The 27,604-nt window shown below is 46.6% G+C and overlaps 2 protein-coding genes across 2 annotated transcripts; both read right to left on the bottom strand.

Moving 5' to 3' along the window:
* Positions 1 to 19,546: 19,546 nt before the first annotated feature.
* LOC126045323 (chymotrypsin-C-like) lies at positions 19,547 to 21,288 on the bottom strand. Its single transcript, XM_049816287.1, has 8 exons — positions 21,150 to 21,288; positions 20,950 to 21,041; positions 20,779 to 20,876; positions 20,557 to 20,682; positions 20,302 to 20,438; positions 20,075 to 20,220; positions 19,731 to 19,880; positions 19,547 to 19,624 (listed from the first exon to the last, which is right to left on the bottom strand). Exons 1-8 carry the CDS (start codon positions 21,286 to 21,288, stop codon positions 19,607 to 19,609), a joined length of 906 nt encoding a protein of 301 aa, XP_049672244.1. The 3' UTR covers positions 19,547 to 19,606.
* A 698-nt stretch (positions 21,289 to 21,986) lies between these two features.
* Positions 21,987 to 26,983, bottom strand: EFHD2 (EF-hand domain family member D2). The gene is given in 5 exon segments (XM_049809004.1): positions 21,987 to 23,036; positions 23,217 to 23,351; positions 23,488 to 23,635; positions 26,768 to 26,862; positions 26,864 to 26,983. Coding segments are annotated over 5 exon segments (621 nt in total). The 5' UTR covers positions 26,972 to 26,983; the 3' UTR covers positions 21,987 to 22,901.
* Positions 26,984 to 27,604: the final 621 nt, after the last annotated feature.

Raw genomic sequence — 27,604 nt, 5'->3', positions numbered from 1 at the left:
AGCCCTGAGGAGCTGTGGGGGTCAGGGAAAGCTTGGTGATGCTGTGGCGTGGGTCCTGCCCCTCTGTTCTGGGGGTCTGGGGTGCTTGTTTATTGGGAGGGATGGAAAGGGGGGAGCATCCTTCACTTGCCAGGGGTTCTTTCTTTGTCAGAGGTGCCCCAGAGCCCCCCCTCTTCTTGTAAGCACCCCCCCTTGTGCTTGAAGCCCCTAGGGTGGCAGAGGGAGGAGAGGCTCTGCCGAGTGCTGTGGCTGTCCCTGGCCATGCGGTGTGGTGTTGGGGAGGGGGTGGAGATGGCTGGCGGGGTTTTAAGGGGTGGGTTGTGGGCTGTTTGTTTTGAGGCTCAGCTCCTAATGTGTATCTTTGTCTCTGCAGGTGGAGTGTGCAGACCCCCCCCCTGCGACCGGCAGACCCTGGAACTGGGGTGATGGCTTATGGGCTGGTGCCAGAGGACAGCCTCTGTCTTGTCCTCCTCAGCTGTCCTGGGAATGTCTGGTAAGGTGGAGCCACGGGGCTAGTCTGTAACGGTGGTAACACGGGGAAGGAGATGTCTGGTGCCTGGAGCTGCCGGACAGGGCAGGAGCTGGGTGTCAGAGACATTGTAAAATGCAAGGTGGGTGGTTGTGGAGGAGGTGGGAATGGCTATTGTCAGCCTTTAAAAGTTTTCACAGTGCTTAAACATTATTAATCAGAGGTAGGTTGGAGGTGGATAAGACTTTAGAAGTCATTTTGCTGCAGAGAAAATACATTTTTTTCCTTTTTTTTTTTAATTTTGCAGCATAAATAACAACAAAGAGCACTGCAGGTTTTATTAAAAAAAAAAATTTGAGAAGAGAAGATTATGCTTCAGAACCTGCCTTTTTTTTTTTTCTTAAATTTAAAAGGAGTTTTTTTTAAGAACCCCAAAATTTATACTTCTTTTATTTATACTCAGATATCTGTCTATGTCTGCCTAAGTTATATATAAGCTAGTAATGTAATATGGAGTGAGTTGTCTTTACTTACAGTGTAAGTTTATTTAAAAGAAAACTTTTTAGTATACTACTTTTAAACTTTAACTATAATTTTGGTAATAGGTATTTAAGTGTATCTTCAGTCTACCTTTATATGTAGTTTTCCTTTAAGTAAACTATTTAAGTACTATAAATATGTTGTACATTATAATAGATATATATAGTTACTAAAAATAAAAAGTATACTTTATGATACATGCTTTTTTTAGAAAGCTTACTCTACCTAGTTTATCTATACATAAACTAAGTTATATAGACCTAACTTAAAAATAAAAACTATATAAGAGAAGTATACTTAAATTTTCATACATATATATATACACAAGTATGAAAAATTAAGTAAATAAAACTTTATACTTTGATATAGTACTTTTAATCTAAGTACTAACTACAAAGTTATTACTTAATTTACTGTATACAGTTTACTTCATCTAGACCCAAGTATGTAAAGTCTGCAGTGTAGAAAATTTTCTGAACTGTAAAAATTTATAAGGTATAAGTATACAAAGTATATCTTTTACAGTTTTAATATTTTACAATATATCTATCAAATATACAGTATTAGTGTAATAAGATGATGTGTAACATTTTATATCCTAAAGAAGTATCAGATAGTATAAACTTTACAGATTATATACAAAGCTGCTATTATGTAACTTATATACTACTCTATCAATATCTTAGTATAGTATGCTATGAACTGTATAAACTTTAGAGTGTATCATAAGTATATAGGATCAAAGATTAGAGTATTAGGTAATCTTAGTACACTAATATTAACTGTTAGTATAGTATAATTATCTAAGATAAGATATATATCATAAGGATACAATAACATATCCTTAGTATTAGATTATAAAAAAAATATATAAAGTAAAGGTAAAGTATACATTTTAAATATTTTATATCTTATACTATGGTATAAGTCTATAGATAGATAGTACATATATCTGATAGTATTAGATAGATTGTGTATATATATCATAGGAGATAGATTATATATATATGTGATACTCAGTTTATAAATCTATCTACAAAGTACATATTTTTATATAATTTAATACTGTCACATATACACACAATCTAATATTAAGTCTTATCTATCTTAGATTATAAATCTATCTGCTAAGTATATATTTTCATAAAAATCTGTCAGAGTCGGACAGCTTTGGACAGAATCGGACAGAGTCAGAATCGGTCAGTCAGAATCGGTCAGAATCGGACAGAATCTATTTAATAGTAAGTCTTATCTATCTGCTAAGTATATATTTTCATAGAATCTGTCATCAGACTCTGATTGTCTTATCTATCTTAGATTAGAAATCTATCCACTAAGTATGTGTTTTCATAGAATCTATCAAATGCTATCACATACATACACAATCTATCAAATACTATCAGATATATACAATCTATCTAATATTAAGTTAGTGTTATACTTAGTAGATAGATTTATAATCTGATATATTTTTATAGAATCTATCAAATACTGTCAGATGTACACACAATTGATCTAATACTATCACATATGTACACAATCTATCAAATACTATGATAGATATAATCTGTCATATTAAGTTAGTCTTATACTTAGTAGATAGATTTATAATCTGATAGATATATTTTTGTAGAATCTAATACTATCAGATATATACACAATCTATGTAATACTGTCAGCTATATACACACAATCTCTGTAATACTAAGTTTAGTTTTATCTATCTGTGGTGGGTTAACCCTGACTGAATGCTGGGTGGTCCCCACTGAAGCTGTTCTGTCACTTACCCATCCCACCCTCGGCTGGACAGGGGAGAGAAAATACAACAAAAGGCTCATGAGTCAAGACAAAGACAGGGAGAGATCGCTCAACCGATTACCATCATGGGCAAAACAGACTCAACTTGGGGAAAATTAACTTAATTTATTGCCAATCAACCGGAGTAGTGTAATGAGGAATAAAAGCATATCTCAAAACATCTTCCCCTCCAGCCCTCCCTTCTTCCCAGGCACAACTTCACTCCTGGATTCTCTACCTTGCCCCCCCAGCGGCGCAGGGATGGGGGTTATGGTCAGTCCATCACACGTTGTCTCTGCCCCTTCATCCTCCTCAGGGGCAGGACTCATCGCACTCTTTCCCTGCTCCAGCGTGGGTCCCCCGCGGGGTCACAAGTCCTGCCAGAAAACCTGCTCCAGCCTGGGCTCCTCTCTCCACAGAGCTGCAGGTCCTGCCAGGAGCCTATTCTGGCGTGGGGTCCTCCCTGGGCTGGGGGTGGATATCTGCTCCACCGTGGACCTCCATGGGCTGCAGGGGGACAGCCTGCCTCACCATGGTCTTCCTCACGGGCTGCAGGGGAATCTCTGCTCCGGCGCCTGGAGCATCTCCTCCCCCTCCTTCTTCACCGACCTGGGGGGTCTGCAGGGTTGTTTCTCTCACATGTTCTCGCTCCTCTCTCTGGCTGCCGTTTCTGTGCCTGCTGCAACTTTTTTCCCTTCTTAAATACGTTATCACAGAGGCGCTACCACCACCACTGATGGGCTCGGCCTTGGCTGGCGGCGGGTCCGTCTCAGAGCCGGCTGGCGTTGGCTCTGTCGGACACAGGGGAAACTTCCAGCAGCTTCTCACAGAAGCCACCCCTGTAACTCCCATCCGCTACCAAAACCTTGCCACTCAAACCAAATAAACTATCTTAGATTATAAATCTATCTACTAAGTATATATGTTTGTAGACTCTAATACTATCAGATATATACCTTCTTATAAGTATATATATAAGATACTATCTATCTGAGTATAACTTGTACTTTTTTTTAGATATATACTTACATAAATCTAAGAGTATACCTTAGATATCTAAGTACATATCTCTATATAAGTGATAGATTTATACTCTTATATAATCTAAGGTATCTATCTTAATATCTTAGAGAGTATATAGAACTTTTAATAGATATCTAAATTAGTAGTATATTAAACTTTTAATAGATATCTAAGTTAGTAGTATATAAAAGATATACTCTTATCTAAAACTTTTATAATCTAAAATATACTATCTAATTAGAGTCACTTTTATAATCTATCATTCTTATCTAAGTATTAGATAATAACTTTACAAGAGTATAATTTAAATTCTGATAGGTATATACTAACTTACTTTATACTAAGTATATACTACTTAGATTATCTAATTAGGTTGATATACTATCAGATATAATCTAAATTACATTACCTCACAGATTATCTAATACTTTATATATAAGATCTACTAAGTTACACTAAGTTTTATATATACACTTAATGTACATTAATAGTAGTATACAACTTTAATAGGTATATAACTATTAAGAAAGTATACTTGTTTAATAATGTACTTATATACTACCAACTTACGATGATTTAGTAGTATATACCAACTTAAGTGTTAGTATAACTTAGATACATACTAAAATAAAGATTTAGTATCTATATATACTAAGATTTAAGTATATATACATTACTTATTAAACTTATAAGTTAGTATATACTAAAAATACATTTTATAACATAGAAAGAACATTGCTTAATAGATTAAACTTCTGTCTTAGGTATCTACTAGTTATGATATATACTAACTTTTAGTGTATACTAAAAGGTCTTATGTTATATCTTCGTATAATGATATACTAACATACACCTAGATATATAGTAGTATAAAAGTATATATATATATACTACTTATCATATCTAAGTATAACTTAGTAGGTATATACCTATCCAAGTTATAACTATATAACATATAGTTATATGTTATATAGATATATATAACATATGTTATACTATATAACATAAGAACTTACATATGTTATAAGTTCTTGGTATATTTTCATAAGAATGTTACTTAGTATAGTATACTAAGTACTTAGTATATATATAGCTATGTACTAAGAACATAAGTGTATACTTAGACATATATACTTAGTGTGTACTTAAGATATATGTGCATACTAAGTATATGTTAGATATAACATATATGATAAGTAATAGATATATCAAATATAAAGTTATACTTAGATATGATACAAAAGTGAATACTAAGATATGATACATGCTGTTATAAGTTATAAAGTTATAAGATTATATTCAGTATACTTATGTAACTTAGGTAGATAGTATATAGATAGATATGAAACAACTTATTTACCTATATAAAGTGTATACTATCATTAGTATATACCTAACTTTAGTATATACTATCATAAGCTAATTTTACTATACACTGAAGTATATGCTATCATATCTAAGTTATCTTATCATGATTAGTATATACTCATCTAAGGACTAAAGTGTATACTAAGATTTTATATCATTACTGTCTGTTTATAATAACTTAGATAGGATATAAGAACATTACTTAGTTTATACTTATGTTATAGATAGTATACATTTAGATGTATGTTAGTATGATCATATAGTATAAGTTGTGTATGTAAGTCCTTAGATAGGTATACCTATCATATCCATCTAAAATAGTATAGTATATAACTTTGGTATATACTGATCTAAGTTCTTAGATACCTAAGAACTTACATTATCTAAGTGTGCACTTACATTATGTATATATCTGTCTATGTACTTATAAGTACATATCTTATAACTTAAAATATCTTATGACTTATCTATCTTAATATCTAACAGATATCTAAATGTAACAATAAATCTTATGATAAATTATGTTTAGATTTAGATAATATAAGTACATAAGAATAATTATACCTTATCTAACTATGATGATATCTATCATAGATATCTTATAAAGATATAAGATGACAGATATAGTAAGTATACACTTAGATGAGTATAAGAGTAAAATTAGGTAGAAAGATATATCTAAGTTATTTTATGAGTGTATACTTGTAGATAAAGTAGATATCTATCTTTTATGTTATATACTTATAAGATAGATATCATATATCTTAAGGTTATGTACTTATATTTGTCTTAGATATATTTATTATGCATCTAAGATGATATCTATCTTATAAGTGCATATTTTAATATATCTTACTATTTATGTATACTCGATAAGATATAAAAGTGTATACCTAAGTAGGAGATATAATTATAAGGTACTTTACGTATCTTAGCTATATTACATAGATAGGTACAAGTATATTGTACTTATATAATATCTTATTATAAAGATATAAGATATATATAAGATACAAGATGTATGATAAGGTATACACTTAAGTGTATACCTTATCATACAAGATGTATATAAAGATTTATATCATCTTATATGATATCTTACTTGTAATAGATATCTATCGTAAGATAGTTGTAACTATCTTAAGTATACAAGTGTATACTTAGTAATAAAATATTAAATAATAAAAATAAAATCTTATATAAAATTCATCTTTTTATTATAATAAACAATAATATCTTGTACCTATATATACTTATCTACTTATAAGCAGATATTATATTATTATGATACCTTATTTGTGTTAGGGTATAAGGTGCTATATGATATATCCTGTTACATATTATTATATGCTGTGTATAATCTTATCTTATAATAGTATATATACCCTAGGATATATATATATATACTAAGATGATATCGTTACTTCTAACATTAAGATTTCTTAATGTTAGAAGATATGATGTATGTTAGTTATAAATCATATCTTATATAAAGATTACTATGATATCTGATACTTAGTATGAAATAAGATACATAGATATATCATATTAATGTTATACTTTTATTGTTTACATACTTATACTCTTATTATAACAACAAAGATAGAATACTTTATGCTATGTAAGAAAAGATATATAACTAATAATAAGATATATCTTATGATATATACCTCATAAAATAAGATATTATGGTGACTAATATACAATATACTTATTAGTGATAAGATTATATACAGTTAATAAAATATAAGATTATAAGATACTATAAGTGTCTAACTTTATATATAAAGATTATAGATACAGTTGAAACTCACATAATAAGATATTAAGATAGTACATAAATAACTTTTTTATCATATTATATAAAAGATATTATAAGATAATAGCTTATGATATATTGAGTTATAAGACGTATACCTATATAAATATCTTTATATGATATAAAGGATAATATAACCTAAGAAGATATTAAGATAGTACAAAAGATGTATATCATAATAATATTAAGATATCACATGATAAGATATCTTATTATAAGTTACACTTTAACAAGTATATGTAATATATCTATATACTTAATATCTTATACTTAATATATAGTCTTATACTTTAATTATAGATATATACCAAGATATACACTTACCTACTTAAGTATAATGCTTCTTTAAATACTGTAGTTGAAGCTTAAGTTTAAAAAGTAGTTATAGATATATAATATATACTTTATTGTAAAATTATAAAACTTATTATCAAATATACTTAAGTGCAGTACTGCACTTTATACTTAAAGTACTCATAAAGTATGCAAAGTTCTATAAATTTATAAATGTTAAAGTGTATAAGTATACTTATCTTACAAGTAATTTAAGGTTAAGTATATACTTAATTTGTATAAAGTAAGTATAACTTAATATATTAAGTATTATATACTAACTTTAAGTGCATAATTATACACTTATACATTTTACTGTAAAGTGTATAAACTTGTGTACACAAGTAATCTTTACTTATAATACTTTACACTTATACTTACTTACAAGTACTTTACACTTCAAAAATATTAATACTTTGTATATACATGAAATATATTTTTACTAAAATACCTATATATTATTTATACAAGCACCACATACTTTTAAAACTTAGATCTAAGTTTTAAGTATTATATACTAACTTAAAGTTCTTTATACACAAAGCATATACAAACAGTGTACTCTATGTAAATTATGTAATACACTTTTTAGTGTATATAATTTATCTACACTAAAAAGTTTACTACAAAACTTTCTTTAATTTGAGGTGTTAAATTTATACATAAACAGTATTAGTTAAGTGTATAGTGTAAATATATGCTTTAAACTAAAAAGTAAGTTAAAGTGTAAATAAGAAGTCAGTTCCTTTATTATTAAAAAGTACTTTACAAGTGAAAGTTAAACACTTGTTAGTTTCACAAAAAAAAAAAAAATTCCACTCCCTGAAGAAAGTTGAAGGTAAATTGGTACTAAGTGAAGCCTCAAAGGTCTGAAGCTTCAAACCTACAGCTCTGTACTCCTAAGGACCGTCTTAAAGAAGTTGTCAGAAGACTAGTAACAAGACTCAAATTGGTTGCTGCCTCCTTCCCCTTAAAAAAAACACACTTATGCCTTTTTTATGAAAAAAGTGTACCTTAAGGAGGAAGGAGGAAACCTGAAGCGCTTCCAGTAGTGAAAGGTTCAAACCTAGTAAAAGGTTCTCTACCAGTTTCAAGACCTTTTTTCCTTTCCAGTTTTTTTTTTTTCTTCAAAAAGCAGCAGCCGTTTCTGGGGGTTTTTTGAAGTTCCTTTACAACACAGTTTAAAACTTTGTGTTAAAGAACTGAGCCTACAGAAAAAGTTCAAGGTGCCTTAAGAACTTACTACTTAGACTACAGTAGTCTAAGTTCTTTGTTTAGAATTTAGAACAGGAAGGTTTTCAACGAGTTAATAATGGATTTTAGGCCCCTTGTTAGGAAACTTCTTTCCTCAAGTACATTTTTTGTCTCAAACAGTTCTTGAAAAGTTCTTGTCATTATTCTTCTGAAAGGTTTTGAACTTTTTTCTTCTACCTCATCTTTAATTTTTTTGAAGCAGTTTTCCCGCAAAAAGTTCTTCTTAACTGCAAGTAAGTTCTACCAAAAAGTTCCTCTGAAAAAAGGTTAGTTTTTAAAAGTTTTTTTAAAAAACTAATCTTTTTTCAGAAGAGCTTTTTGGTAGAACTTACTTGCAGTTACCCACAAGACCTTTTCTTTTTGACAGACTTCTTAGGAGAGGGTAAGAAGTACTTTTGACTTTTCTAACTGTAAGTTTTCTTTACAGTAAAAGTTCCTTTAGTTACCTTGAACTTCATTAGACAGTTTTCTTCTTTTTACGATAAACCTTTTCTCCTAAAGCTTTGTCAGACTTTTTTAAGTAAGAAGAAAAGTTACACAAAATACTTACACTCGAAAATGCCAAAAGGTTTAGTCTCTCTCTTAGCAAAACAGACACTTGAAAATATCACAAAGTTTTTAAGCCACTACACGAACTTGCGTGACTTGAAACCTACCTTGAAAATTTACCTCAGCAAAATTTAATTCTCCTCTAAAACCCGCTCCTGAAGAGGTGTGTTGTTCTTCTTTTCTACTGAAAACAAGCAGCAGAACAAACAAAAAACTTACATTTGAATTTTTTCTTTTCTACTAGAAAACAAGAAAGAGCTTGTAAGAAGTCAGGAATTTTTTTTTTTTTTTTTTTTTTTTTTTTAGTTTTTCTGCTTTCCTGAAACATTACTGGGTTTATAAAAATTGGAAAGCTCCAGTAGTTGAAAGGAAAAAAACCAAAAGCAAACCCCACTTTTTTCTGGATTCTTTAACGCAGCACAGAGGTTCATGAACCTCTAACAACTAACTTCTTCAATCAGGACTGAGGAAGTTCTTAAAAAAAAATAAAAATGAAAGCCAAACAAAAACCCCACACATTGTTTTTGTTTTCTAAACCATTTCTTTTACCATACCCAGTTCAAAGATTTAGGGGTTTTTCCTTCTAACACTGTACTGTTTTTAAAATCTTCCGAAGTTCATTGGCAGAGATCCTGTTTTTCTTAGGATAGTTTCTTCTTTGGGAGTTTGGAAGAACTGCTTAAACCTCCACAAAGACCTTTGGCCTTTTTCAACTGTGAAACTGTTCAACTTAGAAAACTGTGATGTATATATCTTAGGTTAAACTTGAAAAGTTTCTGTTGAACTTCAGAAACAAGAACTTTGATTTAAAAGGTTAACCTTCTAAACCAAAAAGGTCTTACCTGTAGGTCAAAGAACTTCTTCTGTATAAAAAAAGTTTCAGTTTTTGCACCTCTTTAAGTTTCTGTGTATCTTGTTACAACCAAGCTTAAAAGGTCTCCTTTGCGTTAAGACATGTAACTGAAACAGAAACGGAATGGGGGAAAAAAAAAGTAAGAATTTTTGGTTTCCTTGAAAAAAGAAAGACCATGAAAAGCTACAAATTTTAAGAGGTCCTGAACCTCTTCACTACAAATTTGACCAGTTCAGTAACTTCACCTTTGTACACTTTGTAACTTCCTCTAAGGTGCTTTTAAGACCTTAGAAGTGCCTCAGTTCCCATGTAGTTAGACCTAAACAAGGTCTATACAAGAGGTAAGTGCATAAGTAAGTTTGGTTTTACGCTCCAGACCTCACACTGTTTGGTTTTTTTTTGTTTAAACAAGAAAACCAAAGACCCTATAACTCCCAAACCTAAGTTTTTTACCTCATTTGACTCTCAAAATCTAAAACCACTTAAGGAACGTAAAGCACCAGCTGTGTCTAACAAACCTTTTAGAGTCTTGTTAAGAACAGGTCTGGAAAACTTCAGAGTTTTCTTGGTTACAAGGTAAGACCTTTATTATAAAGACCTTAAAAAAACCACCTTTTTTTAATATACCTTTTTAAATAAAAAAACCTTTATTATATAGCGTGGCCTGTAATGAACTTAAACACCTTACTAAGAAGTTAGTTCCCTTACAAAGTCTAGAAGACAAGCTCTTTTACAAGTACTGCTTTTGATTATTAAAGCATAGGCCCTTGTGTTTGTGTTTAGGTTTTGTTGAACTTTCAAAGAAAAAAAAACAACTGAAACCCAATGGTTTTCATGCTCTCGAACGGTCTTTTGAACTACCAAGACCTTGGTTTGACTGTAAACAAACTTTGGAAGGTCTCGAAGACCTTCAAAGGTTATGTTTTCTATTACCTTATTTTTTAAAAAGACCTTAAAGGTCTCAGTAAGTTCATTACAGTCTAACAAACAAAGTGTAAACCACTGCACTTTATACACCAACAAAGCCAAAAACACTTAAACTGCAGTGGTTTCTGTTTTAGTTGGTGTATAAAGACCTTTAGCTTCTGTAAAACCACATTTAGTTTTTCTCAGGGTCTTTTTAAGAAGTGTATAGAGTTCTTTCTGAGTGTGGAAGACCTGTTAAAAAACCCTACTGGTTTTACACTTTAGTTGAAGACCCACACAAACAGGTCTTTACCCTTTTAACAGTAGTTTAACAACTATACGTTAGGACCTAAAAAAGCTTTTTAAAGTGCAGCGCGTAGTTTCAGGTTTCTTTTTTACTCTCTAAGGTCTTTAGGCACCAATGTAAACTTACTTGCATAAGGTCTTCCACGTGTTAAGGTCTCGTTAATTGCAATATTACAGGTAGTAATGCGCTGCTGTATATTACTCAAGTGGTGCAGGTGGTTTTTTTTAACCTTACCAATTACCAGGTCAGGGTGTAAGCTTACTTAAGAGTGCACTCAAGCCGACGGTACCCCTTTTATACCTTTATTGTTTGTATAACTAAAGGTATCTTAGTGCAAGTTCCAGTTCTGTAGAGCTTGCTAGTTTTTGTGTAACAATATACAAAAAAGAACTAAAGACCTCTTGACCATAACAAACTCCACAAAAGGTACTTGGGATACCATTGTAAAAAAAAAGAAGAGACTTCCACACAAAAAAGGTCTTTGAGCTTTCACATGCCTTTTTTTTTTTAGTGTAGTGTAGTGTTAGGAAAAAAGCATTACAAAAACCACCTCTCACACTTTGAAGGAATACCAAACTCAAAACGCTAAAAACCCAAACTGAGGTTTTGTAACTTCTTTCTTCATTAAAGTAAAAACTCATAAAAGTGACACTGGGAACTCTTAACAGAACTGCAAAGGTACAAAAGGGCTGATATGGTGGTTGTTAGGCATAAAAAAATGCCTTCAAAGAACTCCCCAAAAACTACACAGAGTTTAAAGTAAGTGAGCGTAACATCTTCTCACCTGTGAGTGTACCTAGTGCATCTAACTCAAAGTTGTAAGAACACTGAGTTCTGTACTGTAGTATAGGACTCTTCCAAAAAACCTCAAACTGTAACAGTCTTAGCAGTTTTTAAGATCTGTGAGTATTAAGAACTCACCTGAAGAAACTCTTTTTTTGTGTAACTAAACTCACCTAGCTTAACATAGAATTCTTAAGTAATACTAATACAAAAAAAATAATTAATAATTACAAATTTTATATTTCATCATCAACTACAAGTGTAAAAATAGTACTGTAAATATCACCACCTCACCTACACTAAGCCTTAGAGAGTTTCTAAAACTTGGTTAAGACTGTGGAACTCTCGGGATTTTTTTGAACTTTAAAAATGAAGAGAGTTATAATTTTACCAAGCGAAAACTCTCTGAATTCTGTATTTCTTACCCAGCAGAGAACTACCTACCCCAAACAAGTTTTGAGAGGTCAAACAAACTATAGTGTGGGAGCAAATGAGTGAGTTGTTAGTTAATAAACACTCTTGTTCAAAACCTCTTCATCACTGACTATCAAACTCCTAGTAAACTCTTGATTGTTTCCTCTCTCTGTAGCGGTATGGCAAGATTTTTTAAAAGGAGTTTAAGATTCTAGGAAATCACTGTGAGTTCCTATAGTCTTAGGCATGGAAACTGTCAAAAACCTCCTCCAATAGGAGAGAGAGTTTTAATCATACAGGGGGTTTTGGAGGGGTTTCTTGTATTTATGACAATTCTGAATCTGGAGAATTTGTTTAAAAATCCTCTAAACTCTTCAGATCCAAACTCCTTTTAATGAGCTTCAAACATTTGTGAGTTGGAAAGAGGCAAAGCTCTTTAAAACTCTAGGCATAGACAGAGTTACAGTAGAGGTTTTTGGTTGGAGTTGTTTTTTTTCTTTTTTTTTTTCTTTTTTTTTTTTTTGTAGTTTAGAGGAGTTGTTTAACCTTAGGAGTTGTATATTAAAAAAAAAAAAAAAAGGAAGAAAAGCAACCAAAAAACCTCCACAAACAAACAAACGAAGTTTTGAGATAAAAGAATAAGGTGTCTGTTAATCATACAAGACAGACCTTTAAAAATAACTCTAGACTCTAGTTAATTTTTTTTTTTGCGTCACATAACCACAGAGTTTTTACACGCAGAGATTTTTATACAAGATTACTGTGTTTGTAGAGTTTTTAGTTGTTTAAAAACTAAAACTCTACAAAGCTATAAAACTCTCCTTAAAACTAAATGGTTGACCTGCAGCTTTATAGACTCTCCTCTAACAATTGACCAAAGTTGACCGGAGGTTCACAGAGAGCCTAACCTCCTGTAGAGTTTCCAGTTGAACTTTAGATTCTAAAGTCTCACCAAATCTAAACTCTCTCCCAGAAAACCTTTCCCGACTCTTTAACCTAATCAAGGTGTTGCGATTTAAGCCCAGCCAGTAACAAAGCACCACAAAGCCGCTCCCTCACTCCCCCACCAACCCCAGCCCCAGTGGGATGAGGAGGAGAAAATATAAAGAAAAGCTCGTGGGTCGAGACAAGGCCAGGGAGGGACCGCTCACTGCTTGTGGTCACTGGCAAAAGACAGGCTCAACTTGGGGAAGAAACAAAATCCATTTATTTTACTCCCAACCCAATCAAACCAAGGATAACGAGAAGTAAAACCAAACCTCAGAACACCTTCCCCCCCGCCCTCCCTCCTTCCCGGCACAACTCCACTCCCGGTTGTCTCTACCTGCAGCGGTGCAGGGGGACGGGGAATAGGGGTTGGGGTCGGTTCCTCACCCCTTGTCTCTGCCGCTCCTTCCTCCTCAGGGGGAAGAGGACTCCGCACTCGGCCCCTGCTCCGCCGTGGCGTCCCTCCCACAGGAGACAGTCCTTCATGAACTTCTTTCTCCAAGGCGAGTCCTTTCCGCAGGCTGCGGTTCCTCACAAACTTCCCTGGCGCGGGTCCTTTCCGCGGGCTGCAGTCCTTCAGGCACAGGCTGCTCCAGCGTGGGCTTTCCCATGGAGTCCCGGCCATCTTGGGGGGCATCCCCCTGCTCCCGCGTGGGCTCCTGCCTCCCCGGGCTGCAGGTGGGCATCTGCTCCCCCGCTCCCCTCCGTGGGCTGGGGGGGACGGCCTGCCGTCTCACCACGAGCTGTGGGGAACCCCCCCCCCCCCCCCCTCTTTCTTCACTGACCTCAGTATCTGCAGAGACCCGGGTTCCTCTCACATTCCAATCTGCTCCCCCGCTGCAGGTTTCCCTTCTTAAATCTGTTCTCCCAGAGGTGCTACCACCATCGCTGACGGGCTTGGTCTTGGCCAGCGGCAGGTCCCACTTGGAGCCGGGAAAGCTTCCAGCAGCTTCTCACAGGAGCCACCCCTGCGGCCCCCTCTTCTGCTACCAAAACCCCCGCCACGCAAACCCAGTACACAAGGTTATAAAAGCAGCAATTACTGTAATCTAATTTAGAGAGCTAGAGTAATCTAAACTTGAAGTTTTTAAATGGCTTTAGGGTTTGGTTTTTTTTACCTTTGGAGGTTTTCAAAAAGAGTTTATACGAGTTTTTTAAAACTAAATTTAGAAACCTACTCTTTAAAAAAGAGACACAGAGAGAGTTGGTAGAGTGTTAAAAATTTCTCATTTCTAAAAAACTTTAAATGAAAGAAAGTTTTCTTTCCAATCCTTTAGGTTACTTAGGGTTGTAAACTAGGTTAAGGAAGGTGTAACATTTTTGTAAAGGTTAAAAACCTGTTACAACTTTTGCTTCATAAAACTATTTTTGTCAAGGAGGTGTATAACACACTAGGAGGTTTTCTGTCAACATGTTTACCAAGTGTTAGTTTTTAAGTTTTAAACGCTTCTTTAAAAAGAAAGGGAAATGTTTACAAGTCTCAACTGAAAAAAGGGGAACTCCTCATGTTTATTCACCTTTTTTAGGTAAAAGAGTTGTTAGATGAAACAAAACTGCAGGCTATAAACTGTACAAATCCTTTTGGAAACTCAGACGCTTAAAAAAACACTTCTTTAACTTTTTCTAAGTAACACTGAAGTTTTTTAACCTTCAAAACATGTTTATAAACTACTTTCAACTTTTCTAGGACCTTGGTTGGAAGTTACGCTATGTTAACATAAACCCTGGCTTTGTAACTTCAACCAAAACTATGTCTTGCTGAAGTCTACAACAACGACAATCTGCAGTTCAGTTTTAACCCTCTTACCCTTAAACTAAAGCTACCTTTGTACATAGTTACAAAGTGTGTACATTAAAACAGATTAGATGTAAATCTTCGGCGGTGAAAAAAATTCTTTACATCTATTCTAGATTAGATGACAAGCCTCTACTGTTTGCTGGCTAAACCTGAAGTCTTCGTAGGAATTACTTAGATACCTATAAAATCTCACTCTTCTGGATAACTAAAGGTTAGATGTAGAACTGTGCAATCCCACACTTTTTACATAGATAGTGAAACCTAGTTTTAGATAGATAGATGTTGAAGTGACTTGACATAGGTCAAGTTGAACTACTGGAGATTATTCTTAGAAACTGATTACTAAAACTTTTCAGTTAAAAAAAAAAAATTAACAGCCAGATTTAGTTAAAACCTAAATAAGTGTAAGTTTAGTTTCTTAAGTATGAACTAGATGAAAAACCCTTTCTGAGGAGTTTTCCATTTAATCTAAATTTTGGAGGTTTAAGGGTTTTGGTTACCTATAACAGTTATGTCAGTTAATTAATAAGTTTGATTACAGTTTTTTTGGGTTTTTTAAAGGTTGGTTTATGTTGGTTTCTAGCTACGATTTAAAAAAAACCTTCGGTAGATAAAACCTCTAGGTTCACTGTTAAAACAATTCTATTTTAATAGCTTTAAAAAACCACCAAATTATAAATTTATAACTTTACTTTGAAATAAATTTAGGTTGGTATGACCCACAATCTAAAAAACTTCCTTAAACAACATTCCGGTATGTAAAAGAAACAAACAAGTTTGGAAACCACTTGATGCTGTTGTTTAACAATTTTAAAAACAAAACAATAGTTATACCTGCTCTTGGTTTTAGTCCGTTCAAAGATCTGGTCCTACTAAGACCCAATACTTAAAACAGTGATCCTGGAATCCGGTTGAACTAATAAGTAAGCAAGCAATGCCCAAACCCGATGAGTTTATTCTTACCCGGTTGTATTTAAACTAACACAACAATGCTTTGCACATTTTTAAAGCCTGACAAAAACCTGCTTATTAATACCTAACTAGTCTGACAGGCAATCATGACAAACAGGAGATCAATAAGAAAGATTGCAACTTGTAGGAACCCTTTGGGAGAGAAAGAAAAAAATTACAAGCTCAGTTACTAAAAAAGGAAGGCTCTTACACCCTGAAGTTTTGGCTGCTGCCTAACCTTGCGCAGCTCCAGTTGCGTCTCGAGCCTTACTTATTCACCTACACCATCCTAACAAACAAGGTCCAAGAGAAAAATGTTACTACAGCCCGACCTTTTTAGGCATTGCCGACCACCTTCAAACCCGGACCTTTGCACCACGTTCGCACCTAACTAAGAGTTTCCTTCCACCCACACCCAGGATGGTGGTAGGGTTCACTGTAAGTTGTGCCCTAGCTACACCCAAACACCTACAGCCTCCCAACGGGGACTTCGAGGGGAGCGTCTTCCCAACCAAAAGAACTCGGCACTGTCGTCAGTCAAGCAAAGGACGCCAGCCGAGACTCTATGGTCCTCCCGCTTTCGCCTTGCGGCCCTACGCCCGGCTGTGGGAAGCTTGTAGGTCTACGGCACCTCTCCACAGCACTCCTGACAGAGCGGGGTTGACCCTAAGGACCCAAAAGACCTGTCACCGCTTATGTGCCTTGCCAGCCCTTAGGTGCTCCCCCGTCATCTACACAGAAGCCCCAACGCCTCTACCCAACTTGTTTTACAGGGGGTCGCCTTCTGTTGGGAAGCTTCTCCTTGCTCCAACAGGACCAGTTGCACTTTCCACACCGGCACCAGCCCCTGACCCCTCGCACCCTGGCTGAGACCTCTCGTGTCTTGGTCGGGGGGGTGGGGGTGTGTCCCTGCCACCAAGGGTGGCATCGAGAGGCAGGTAACAGAGCTACGCATTTCCTAATAAACCCAAGTTTCCAATGCCGTGTGTCGCCATTCCGCAGATTCCCCAACTGAACAGAAAACACACAACAGAACTCTAACTACTGCAAGTTACAGGTTTTTTTATCAGTGTCCCTACAGACCACTTGGCCTACGCCGCGGCCCCGATGCCCACCCTCACTACACCACCCATCCTGCCCCCTCGAGCCCCCAGCACTCACCTGCACTCGGTACCCAGCTCCTGGTGTCCTGCCGTTTCCTCGCAGAGGGGACAAGAAACGACACCGAGACCACGGCGCTGCTTTATTCAACACCACTGCCTGCACTAAACCAGCTCCCACCCGATGCCCCCGCTTGGGCCTGTGCTGCTGGCACAGGTCTGCCACATCACCCCTGGCACCAGTACACCCCAGTGCCCACATACTGGGAGCCCCAGCCACAGCATCGCCCAGAGCTTGTACAGCCATCCCCACGCTTACGGGCAATTCCAGCACATCACGAGCACACAGTGACAACAGCAACACCACGGCGCTTTGCGTACCCCCCCGATGCGGTACAGCCCCAGCACGCCCCGCTTGCCCCTCTGGTTTGTCGGACACTCGTACAGCCAACGCGGGGACTTGCGTGCCCCAAAGTGGTCCACTGTCCCCTAGTAAACCCTCCTGCAGGGACCCACTCGGGTCACACACCGATCTTGTGGCCGCATGCTGCTGGCCACCCGCCGCTGCGGGGTCTCGTGTGAGTCGCCACGAGGCAGACACGGTGTGACAGGCCACGCAGCCGCCACCGCACTGTGCCGGCACCGGCCGAGTCTCATGCAGGGACCATGACTCTCTGCCACCTCCTCAGGGAGGGGACATCTTTTTTTGGGGGCAACACGCATCACAGGGGGTGGCAGTGCTGGCCATGGTCCCGCTCCATCCCGATCATCACCAGCAGCGCAGGACACGGCCCGCTGGGTACCACCCCCCAGCGCCGAGGCTTGCGGCACACCGTGGCGATGCCCGGGCCTCCCACACCCACCAAACCACCTTCCAGGAGGGGACGTGGCGCACAGCTGGATGGGCACATGCGATATGACATCACATCGCAATATGAAAGGCCGCGACACTGGCCCGCGCCTCCCACACAGTCAGGGTCCCACTCCCCAGCCCCGAGAGCCGCCCCCGCAGTACACACCACAAGGGAAGGGTGGCCCCCCCCGACAGCTCCAGTTCACATACACAGCCTGTTGCTTCCCATCTCCGCTTCCCATCCCGACTGCCCGGCCCCGCTCCTTCTTCGCATGCAGGCACTGTACACGTGGCATCCCTCTCAACGCATCCTACAGACAAGCCTTTAATACCCTGTGGGGTGATGTGTACAGTCCCTTTGCTGTAGCACCCGACAGCACATTTCCCAAAAAATTTCCCAACCCGGTCCGGCACAGGTGTCGGCGTCGTTCGCCAGCCTGCCAACGGTGGCACTCGCTGGTCGGGTGGCAGCGTGTCTCCTGAGCTGAGGACCATCTATTGCATCCCACCGCTGAGCTCGAGGCGCTGCCGTCCATTTCTGCTCGTCCTCCTCTCGTCGCGAAGCTCCCCGCTGGGCTCCAGCAGCCGCCATGAGATGACAGCGTGGCACCGCCATGGCGGGTGGCTCTTCTTGGGGGGCTCAGGGCATGGCACCCACCCGCACCTCCCGGGCAGCCTCTTGACACCCACTCCTGTCAACACCACCACCTCTCTCCCCAGCAAACCCCACACCTCCCTGCCATGGCAGCCCCAGCTCCTCCCGGGGACCCCGGCAGCCAGGATACATGCACCACACCACCAGCCCCTCCCCCCCCTTCTTTCTCCTGCCCCTGTGGAACTAAATCCACGGTGAGACACACAGCTTCTGGACCACATTGCAGGTCCTGGAGCCGGCAATGCCATGTGGCTCCGAGGGGCTCTGGCTCCAACTGCGCTCCCTTGATCTCCCCCAGAACCAGTCAGCCCCCCTCAAGGCCCCCCCAGGACCAACCCAGGTCCCTTAAGACCCCCATTAACAACCAGCTGTCCTCGAGGAGGCCACTACCAGCAAGGTCCCCCCTGAGACAGCCCAGAGCCAGCCAAGTCCCCAAAAGCATCCTGGGACCTACCAAGTCCCCTAGAGCCCCCAAGGACCACCCAGCCAGCCCCTAGCCCCCAGCCCTTCTCCCCCCAAACCACCAGCCAAGCCTCAAGCCACTCAGTGCCATGGGCACACCTCGCCTCCCTGCTCCTCCCCCCCCCCCCGAATGGGGGCACCTCGCAGGATGGCTGCCCACCTCAGCCTTCCCAGGACCCCGGCCAGCCCCGCTGCATGATGTGGGGGACCCTCCCGAGTGCACAGGCTGAACCCCGACATCGCCAGGCACGGCCCCGGGCATCCACCCACCCCCAGCTCCACCGCGTGCCCCCTCCACCCCCAAAAAAACAGCAGGACACGTGAGGCCAGCTCAGCGCTTTTGCCTTTATCGCACTCGAGGCTGGTTGCGCCGCGTGCCGCGTCCTCAGTTTGTGGCCATTTTCTGCCAACGACAAGACATGGGGGGGCTGACGGTGAGACCCTCGGCTGGGTGAGGATGGGGACAGTGTGGTCAGCCCCTCCATGGGGGCAAAGAGAGGGGCACCCACCTCGTTGATCCAGTCGATGTAGGCAGACACCCGCGTGAAGACCGTCGGTTTCTTGGCCGTGTTGCAGCCCAGCCCGGAGCCGAAGCTGACGATGCCGTCCACCTCCCAAAGCCCGTTGCGCTGGCAGTTCAGAGGGCCGCCCGAATCCCCCTGCCCCGATGGATGGACAGACGGACGCTCAGTACCCGCTCCCGGGCACCCACTGCCGTGACTCCCTCCCCTCTCCTCCCTCCCGTGTTTCCCACGGGGGGCCGCAGCCCGGCCCCGCTGCCGACCCACCCCCCTTCCCCGCACCCCCCGCCTTTGGCCGGGGTCACCCACCGCCCCACGACGCCGGCACTCACGTTGCAGCCGGCGACGATGCCGTCACCGCCGGCGCACACCATGGTAGTCCGGACGGTGCTGCCCCACCAGTCTCTCTGGGAGCAGATCGCGTAGTCCACCACGGGCAGCAGCGCCTGCTGCAGCACGTCGGACACGGGCCCGTTCGCTGCAACGACAGCCGCACTTCACACCCTGCGCCTGTGCCCCCCACCCCGCGCTCCTCCCCGAGGACCCCCGCCCCACTTACTCCAGAGGCGTCCCCAGCCGGTGATGTAGCAGGGGTAGTTGTTCTCCAGGATCAGGCCAGCGGGCGGCAGGCAGGCAGCCTGGATGGTCTCGCTCTCCGCCACCTCCTGCGCCAGCTTGATCAGGGCGATGTCATTGCTGCGGGGAGAGCCGAGCCGTGGGGATGGGGGACCCCGAGCCGTGGGGACAGGGGAGGACCCCGGCCACGATGCACCCCCCTCCCCCCCGCCCACCCCCAATGCATCCCGTCCCCTACACGATGAAGAAGGAGTTCCACTTCTCATGGACGATGATCTTCTCCACGCCTACGGCCAGCGAGCCCGGCTCGTTCTCCTCCGACAGGACCTGCTTGCCCAGCACCACGCGGTACGTTGTGCCAGAGCTGCCAGTAGGAAGAGAGGCAATGTCAGTCACCACAAAAGTCTTGCCACCCCCAGTGCGGACCACCGCCACCCCCCCCTTGGCACTCAACACCCACCTGATGCAGTGGGCGGCCGTCAGCACCCAGTTGGGAGCGATGAGGGTCCCGCCGCAGGTGTGGGACCAACCTCCGGAGCGGCTGCGCTGCAGCGAGATCTGCGAGGGCAGGGGCGCAGCGTCAGAGCGGGTACGTCCCCCTCCCCGTCTCCCTCCTCCGCATCCCCCTTACCTGCCACGGCCAGCTGTGGGCCCGAGCGTCTTCGCCGCCTACCACCCGGGTGCCCAGCACCGGCGCGATGGCCGGCTGACCGCATCCGTAGGCTGCACGACACCCGGCAAAGGGACCTCAGCAACCGCCTGCACCCCTAGGCCCGGGGCCACGGCGGATGCCGGGGTCCCATTTCCCCCATCCTCGCCGCCCGCACTCACCATAGCCCAGCAGCACGGCGAGACACACAGCCCCCAGCATGGTCGTGCAGTCCCAAGGTGCTGCGGTGGGGCCGCTCGCCCTTCTTATAGCACCTGCCGCCGCTGGGGACCTTGGCATCGCCCCTCCTGCCGCCGACATGTGGCAACTGTCCCATGCCATGGGGGGGGCCAGGGGCCATCTTATCGCCCTCACCCATCCCGCCTGGGAACAGCCCCATCTGCCCACGGTGCGCCGGCACGGCTGCACCACGCTGCGGCACGGCAGAGACGCCCGGGCCCCAACTTGGGGACAGGCAAGGTCCCTCGCGGGGGTATGGCTAGCGGGCTGGACCCCCCAGCCATGCCGCTCTCTGTGGGGTGCCAGCCAGCCCAACTGCACCCCAACCTCGAGCACAAGCTGCCCCAGGACGTGGCCCCCCCAGCCCACTCCCCCACACGGCCAATGTCCCCTTATCTCACCCTCCGTACGGCCAAGGCCGGCCAAAATCCCACAGGTGCCCACAGAGCTGCAGAGCACGTCGGGGGGGAGAGGGAGGAAGAAGGCCAGCCCCTGGGTGCAATCATGCCAGGAGGGACGCTGGAGACCTTCGACAACACCACATCCACACACCTGGATCAGGCCCCCGCTGCTTCCCACGCTGATGTGCCATCACCGCCGTGGCTCGCCCCCATTCCCTGCCCAGGGGGGCCGGCTCCAGCAGCGGTGACCAGGTGCCCCATGGCCTGACCCCCCCCCCCCCCCCCCCCGGCAGGCTCCTTCCCCACACCCGAGCCCCCGACGCAGACACGATCGCACCGTGGCGGCCCCTCAGCCCCCTGCATAGGCACCCAGCGCACTTACGAAATATAATATTTATTTGGGATTAAAATAAAAACCCAATACACCCCCCGCCCCACCCCGTACCACCGCGCAGAGGATGCCGCAGGACAGACATGCCGCTTTGCAGCCACCCACAAACCCGGGAGCCTCCGTCGACCGACAGGAACCGCTCACGGCTACAACACTCGCCCTCCCGGGCTGAATACAGCACGAAAAAACACGATAACAGCTTTGCGAGCCAGCAGCTGCCTTTCCACCCGTCTTTCACCACATTTAAGAGAGAGCACAGGCAAGCGGGTGCGATGCTGCTCAGCCCCTCGGGGGCTGCACGCCAGCGGGGTGGGCACCCACTCCCCAGCGCCGCGCACACAGCCCCTCTGCCGGCACCTGGCCCCCTCGCCACACTCCCCCGCAGCACGGCTGGCTTTCGGCACGGGCATCGCGGCACGCGTCAGCAGTGCCAACAGGCACCGAGCTGGCGCGGCCACCGCGACGGCAAGCCACCCAGGCAAGCCCCCATCCTGCGACCCTCACAGCACGTGCACGACGCACAACCACCCAGGGACAGGCGGTCCCCGGCATGGCTCCCCTGGGACTCGGCGGCAGCAACCCCTGGCACGGCTGCGGGCTGGGGCTGGGGTGCCGCTGCCCGCGGCGCTGCCCTTTGGGGCAGGAGCGGTTCGGCGGGAGGGCACGCTGGGGACGCAGGGGGGCACGGACAACACCTACAGACACCACAGCAAAGGGGAGGGAGACGGGGCTCTGCCAGCAAGGCAGGCGCTGTGCCGAGCCCGGGCCAGCAGCCAGCCCGGCCTTCGGGGAGTCGTGGGCGGCACACGGCTTAGGCATCGCTCCCGGCACGGTCGGCACACGCAGCGTTTCCAGCCTGGGTGCCGCAGACCAGTCCTGCCTGGCCCCGTGCCGGCACCCCGTCACTGCTTGAAGGTGGACTGCAGCTCCTTGAAGGCCGCCTTCCTCTGCTTCAGCTCCTCCGCCTGCTTCTTCTTCTCCTCCTGCTCCGCCTTGATCTCCTCCTCAAAGCGGCTGGCGTCGTGGATGGCTTGCACCTACGGGCAGTGGCACGTCTGGCTGGGTCCTCCCCGAGCCCCCCACCAAGGCCTGCCGCCCAGCCCAGCCTCTCTGCCTCCTGCCCCGAGCCCTTGCCAGCAGCCAAGTGCCGGTGCCGAACCACCCTCATGCATCGCCATCCTGCGTTGGGACCTCTCGCGCCCCGGCGTTCGCCTCACCTTGGCCTCGAAGAAGCTCTTGGCACCCTTCACCCCCTCCGTGGAGACGTCGATCTCGGAGAGCCGGGCCAGGGCGTGCAGCCCGCTGTCCTCCTGCAGTTCGCCCGCCGCCGCCTTGCGGAAAATCAGCAGGAACTGCGAAGGGAGACGTTGGCATCAGCTCCCCCTCAGACCTCAAAGCTGCCGCAACTCCCTCCCCACCTTCTTACCACCAGCCCAGCCCAGCCCAGCCCCCCTCCCTGCCAGAGTGGCGGCCCCCCCGGCCCCCCACCTCCCGAAAGCTGAGCTTGCTGTCCAGGTCTTCGTCCACTTCCTTGATCATGTTCTTCAGGCCCAAGTGCGTCTGCGGCGCTCCCAGCTTCTCCATCATCAGCTTCAGCTCCATCAGGTCGATGAAGCCATCCTTTCCTGCGTCGTACCTGTGGGACGGAGGCACGGTCCTGTCACATCGCCACGGGGCACGGAGCGGTCCCAGCCCCCCGCAGCGGTCCCTCTGCGTGCGCCCAACACGCGGTGCCCACGGCGGTGGCGTAGCGAGGCGGCAGGCGCGGGCAGGGAACAGCAAGGGCACGGGCACCGACGATCTCGGGCGCCTTGCCAGACCACGGGAAGCTGCCGGTGAACCGCTAACAGCCCCCCGGAGCATCATCCGGGATCGCTTCTGCTTCCGTGTGGCACTTGGCAGGAGAACCCCCCGGGATGCTGCCAAATCTGCTGCTGGCTCCCTGGGCCAGGAGCTGAAGCACACGCTCCTCTTGGCCGCTACAAGGGCTAACAGGCCATGGCGTGAAGCCCACCGGGTGCTGCTCCCCCCGTCACCGCTCCCCTGGCCATGACCCACCCTCCTCTCAGTGGACTAGCCAGCTCGCCCAGCTCCCAGGGGTTTGGCACCCTGCAAGTGCTCCCGGCAGCCCCTGCCCATTGGGCTGAGGGGACCGTGAGCCCACCTCGTGCAGCCACCGCCGCCTCCTCCTCCTCTTCCTCCCTGCGACACCTCCAGGTGACCACTCCTGCCTGCCCAGAGCCCCTCAGCATCCAAGCTCCAGCCCTGGCCAGACACCTAGTCTCGGCCCAGAGATCTGGGCACATCTCTCTTTACCGAGCTTACGGACCCTGGCAGGGACACCCCACCTCGGACCCCTGCCCGCAACCACGCCACCATCCCAACCGCCCTGCCTGCACGGAGCCGGCAGCTTGCCCTGTCTGCTGCCTGCTGCACCGTGGGCTGTGCCGGTGGCACACCATCCTCTGCCCCAAAGCCTTTCTGCACGGCATGGCACGGTTCCGTGGCACGGGCAGCTGCTCTCCCCGCTGTGCCCCTGCAGGGCTCGCTGCTGTCACCTCACCCCACCGCCCTTCCTGGGCACAACCTCAGGCACAAGACCAAGGCCCTGCGGCACGTCCCGGCGCAATGCAGAAGTAGGCAAGCAGCTACCCGGCTGCACACATTGAGACCAGGCGGGTTTGGGTTTGGTGGTTGGGTTTTTTTTGTGTGTGTGGCTTGTCTTTTCTGCGCCTGTAGGCTCTGCAGCAGCCACGCAAAGCACCAGGCTCACCACGCTTGCCGCTCTGCTGCTGGTCCATGACTCATTTGCACCTTCTCTGCTGTGGTCTGCTCTGTCCGTGTCACAAGCAGTGCCTTCCTGCTCTCCCACGCTGTTGGGGGCCCCGAAACAGGGCTGGCCCCGCTCACCTCTGGCTGCTGCCGCCGCCGTCACCCCGGGAGCACAAACACCACGCGCTTTCTGCTTCCGAGACCCCTCTCGGAGCATCACACCACGAAGCTTCTCTGCAAGGGGTGCGTTGGCTAGCATGGCCCTGCTACCTCGTCCCCTGCAAGCCATTCCCCACCTGCAGGGCATTTCCTCGCTCTCACTCCCCTTCTCACTGATTTTCAGCAAAGCGAGCATCCCAGGGAAGCTCCCAAAGGGCAACATCTGCCCCGTAGAGAGCAAAACCCCTTCCATGCCTTGCTTTACCCCATACAGCCGGGTCATCCCATCGCGAGGACGGCAGCGGTGGCGAGGGCAGCGTGGCAGGGCTTCGTTCAGCAGCATCCTTTCCTCGGGGAGACCCCCGAGCGCCGCCTCGCCGGAGAGCGCGCAGCCCCGCCGCTGCTCCTTTCGCTGCAGCGAGACGCTGCAGGTGTCAGAGCAAACACGTCTGCTTCGCACGCCCGGCTCCCTCGTCTGCGCAGCGCCGGCCAGACTCCCACCACACGCCGCTTCTCCCCCTCCTCCCCGCACCGCCATCTGCGCCACGGCCAGAGCTCCCGCGCCCATCACCGCCGGTGCCGGGAGCAGCCGCTCCGGATGCGGCTCTGCCCCCGGGGACCCTGAGCCCTGTGTCCCCCCCTCCCACCGCAAGTTCCCTTTTGCTGCAGTCCGAGAGACTGCTGGCAGCAATCTGCACGTCTCGCTCGCTGCCACGTCCAGGCGTCTGGGTGAGAGCCCTCTGGGAAGAAGTGGGGAACAGGGGGGACTCCTCGCACTGCCAGGGATACTGGGAGGGCACGTTTGCACCCTAAACAGCTCCCCCCACAACCAAACAGCCCCCCCCAGCCTTGTGCTTGTGGGGCTTGCTGCCTCTATCCCCTCCGCTTTCTCCATCACTCGGCTGTGCCCGAGCAAGACCGGTCAGCACGCCAACGCAGATTTCCCCCCAGTGCCGGCTGGGACGAGGGGCAGCAGGACACCGCAGCCATGCCTTCGCCTGTGCCATCTCCCCACTGCCGTGGGCTCCGTGGGGATGCTCCGGGGCGTCCCGCTCACCCGACCGCCGTTGGAGCTACCCCAGTTTCTGTCTCCCCTTGGAAATTTCCAGGCCTCGGTACTCGCTGCCAGCTTTCCCCCCGCCCCGGGGGCCGGGGGCTGAGCTCAGAGAGTCACGCTCCGCCGCGCGTGGTGGCACGCAGCGCGGACAGGGATGCCGAGGACGTGCCGCCTGCCCACGCCGGCCTTGCCACCGCAGCCCCGGCGGCCGCACCGCTGGCGGAGAAGTGGGGGTCCCTCGGCGATGCTGCAGAGGGAATGCCGGGGGGGGAGGCCCTTGCGATATCCTCCAGCCCCCTGCTTTGGCACAAGGTCCCTCCCAGGGTGGGGAGGCAGGGGGTCCCTTCTGCAAGATTTTTTTGGGGGGGTGTGTGTGTGTGTGTGCAGGACTTTTTCCTGCAAGGAGCTGGGGGGCAGGTGTCCCTCCTGCAAGGTGCTGGGGGGGAAAGTCCCTGGAGTCCCTCCTGCAAGGAGCTGGGGGGTCCCAGGCATCCCTCCTGCAAAGAGCTGAGAGGGGAGGAGGGGGGTTCCTCCCTCAAGGAGCCGGGGGGGCTTGGGGGTCCCCTCCTGCGAGGAATGGGGGGGGTTCCCTCCGGCAAGCACGGGGCAGGGGACGCTGGAGCATCTCTCCTGCCAGGAGCGGCCCCCCACCAGCAGGCGGGATGCCGGGAGAGCCAGTGATCCCACCCGGAGGCGAGGGGATCCCCTCCAGTGATCCCACCCGGGGGCGAGGGGGTCCCCTCCCGTTCCCCCCCCCCCTCCCCCCCGCCCAGCACTCACTGTCGGAAGAGCCGCTCCATGTCTCGCAGCTGCCGCCGGGAAAACTCGCGAAACTCCCCGGCGGGGCTGAAAACGCGACGACCTCCCCCCCCCGCCGGGGGAACCCTCTCCTCCCCCTAACCGCCCCACCGGGCTACCAGGTCCCGGTCCCGGCTCCGGTGCCCGGCCCCGCCGCCCCACCAGCTCCTCCGCCGCCGCCGCCATGGTGCCCGGATGGCCGCCCCGCCCCGCCCCGCTCCGCCTCACCGCCGGGGCCGCCCCCCCTCCCCGCCTCCCCGGTCTCCCCCCACCCCGGAGACCACCCGGCTGGGGGTGGCTCTCAGCGGCGGCCCCATCCACCGGCGGGGAGGGAGGGAGGGAAAGGGGCTTTTGCAGCCCCCCCCCGGGTGCACCTACAGGCACCTGCGCTCCTTTTCCAGCTCCATCCCACCAGATTACCCCCCCCCCCCCCCCCCCCAGATGATGGCCAGCCTCGCAGGACAGCGTTCAACCCACGCAGGCACACGAGGTCACGCCTTGCCCCCAAATAAGCCCAGGCCAGCGCACGGATGGAAGAAGCCCACCGCCACTGTCCAGGGGGAAAAAAACAACCCAGGCTCCCCTGGCCATAACCAGAGCCCTGCGGCACTGCCTGTGCCAAAACTGAGGCATCGGGCCAGCGCCTGGGTGCCCGGCAGCCTCCAGGCTGCTTTCAGACCTTTTGATCCTACCAAAAAAAAAAAAAAAAAAGAAAATTAAAAAAAAAAATAAATTAAGTAACCCAACCCACCAACCAAAAACCCCACGGGGTTGCGCTCACAGCCAAATTAGCCTCGGCTGAAAAGATCTGCCGAGGAC

This window comes from Accipiter gentilis, chromosome 1 (assembly GCF_929443795.1).
Source record: "Accipiter gentilis chromosome 1, bAccGen1.1, whole genome shotgun sequence".
Taxonomy (NCBI): domain Eukaryota; kingdom Metazoa; phylum Chordata; class Aves; order Accipitriformes; family Accipitridae; genus Astur; species Astur gentilis.
This window is presented reverse-complemented; position numbering and strand designations above follow the sequence as displayed.

Bases quoted from the DNA above. Each gene is read 5' to 3' on its own strand.
- LOC126045323 (XM_049816287.1), bottom strand. From the start codon at position 21,288: ATGTCGGCGGCAGGAGGGGCGATGCCAAGGTCCCCAGCGGCGGCAGGT. The intron at 21,042-21,149 runs GTGAGTGCGGGC...GGTGTCGTGCAG, and splicing joins CGCCGTGCTGCTGGGCTATG to CCTACGGATGCGGTCAGCCG. The intron at 20,221-20,301 runs GTAAGTGGGGCG...CTGTCGTTGCAG, and splicing joins CGGCTGGGGACGCCTCTGGA to CGAACGGGCCCGTGTCCGAC.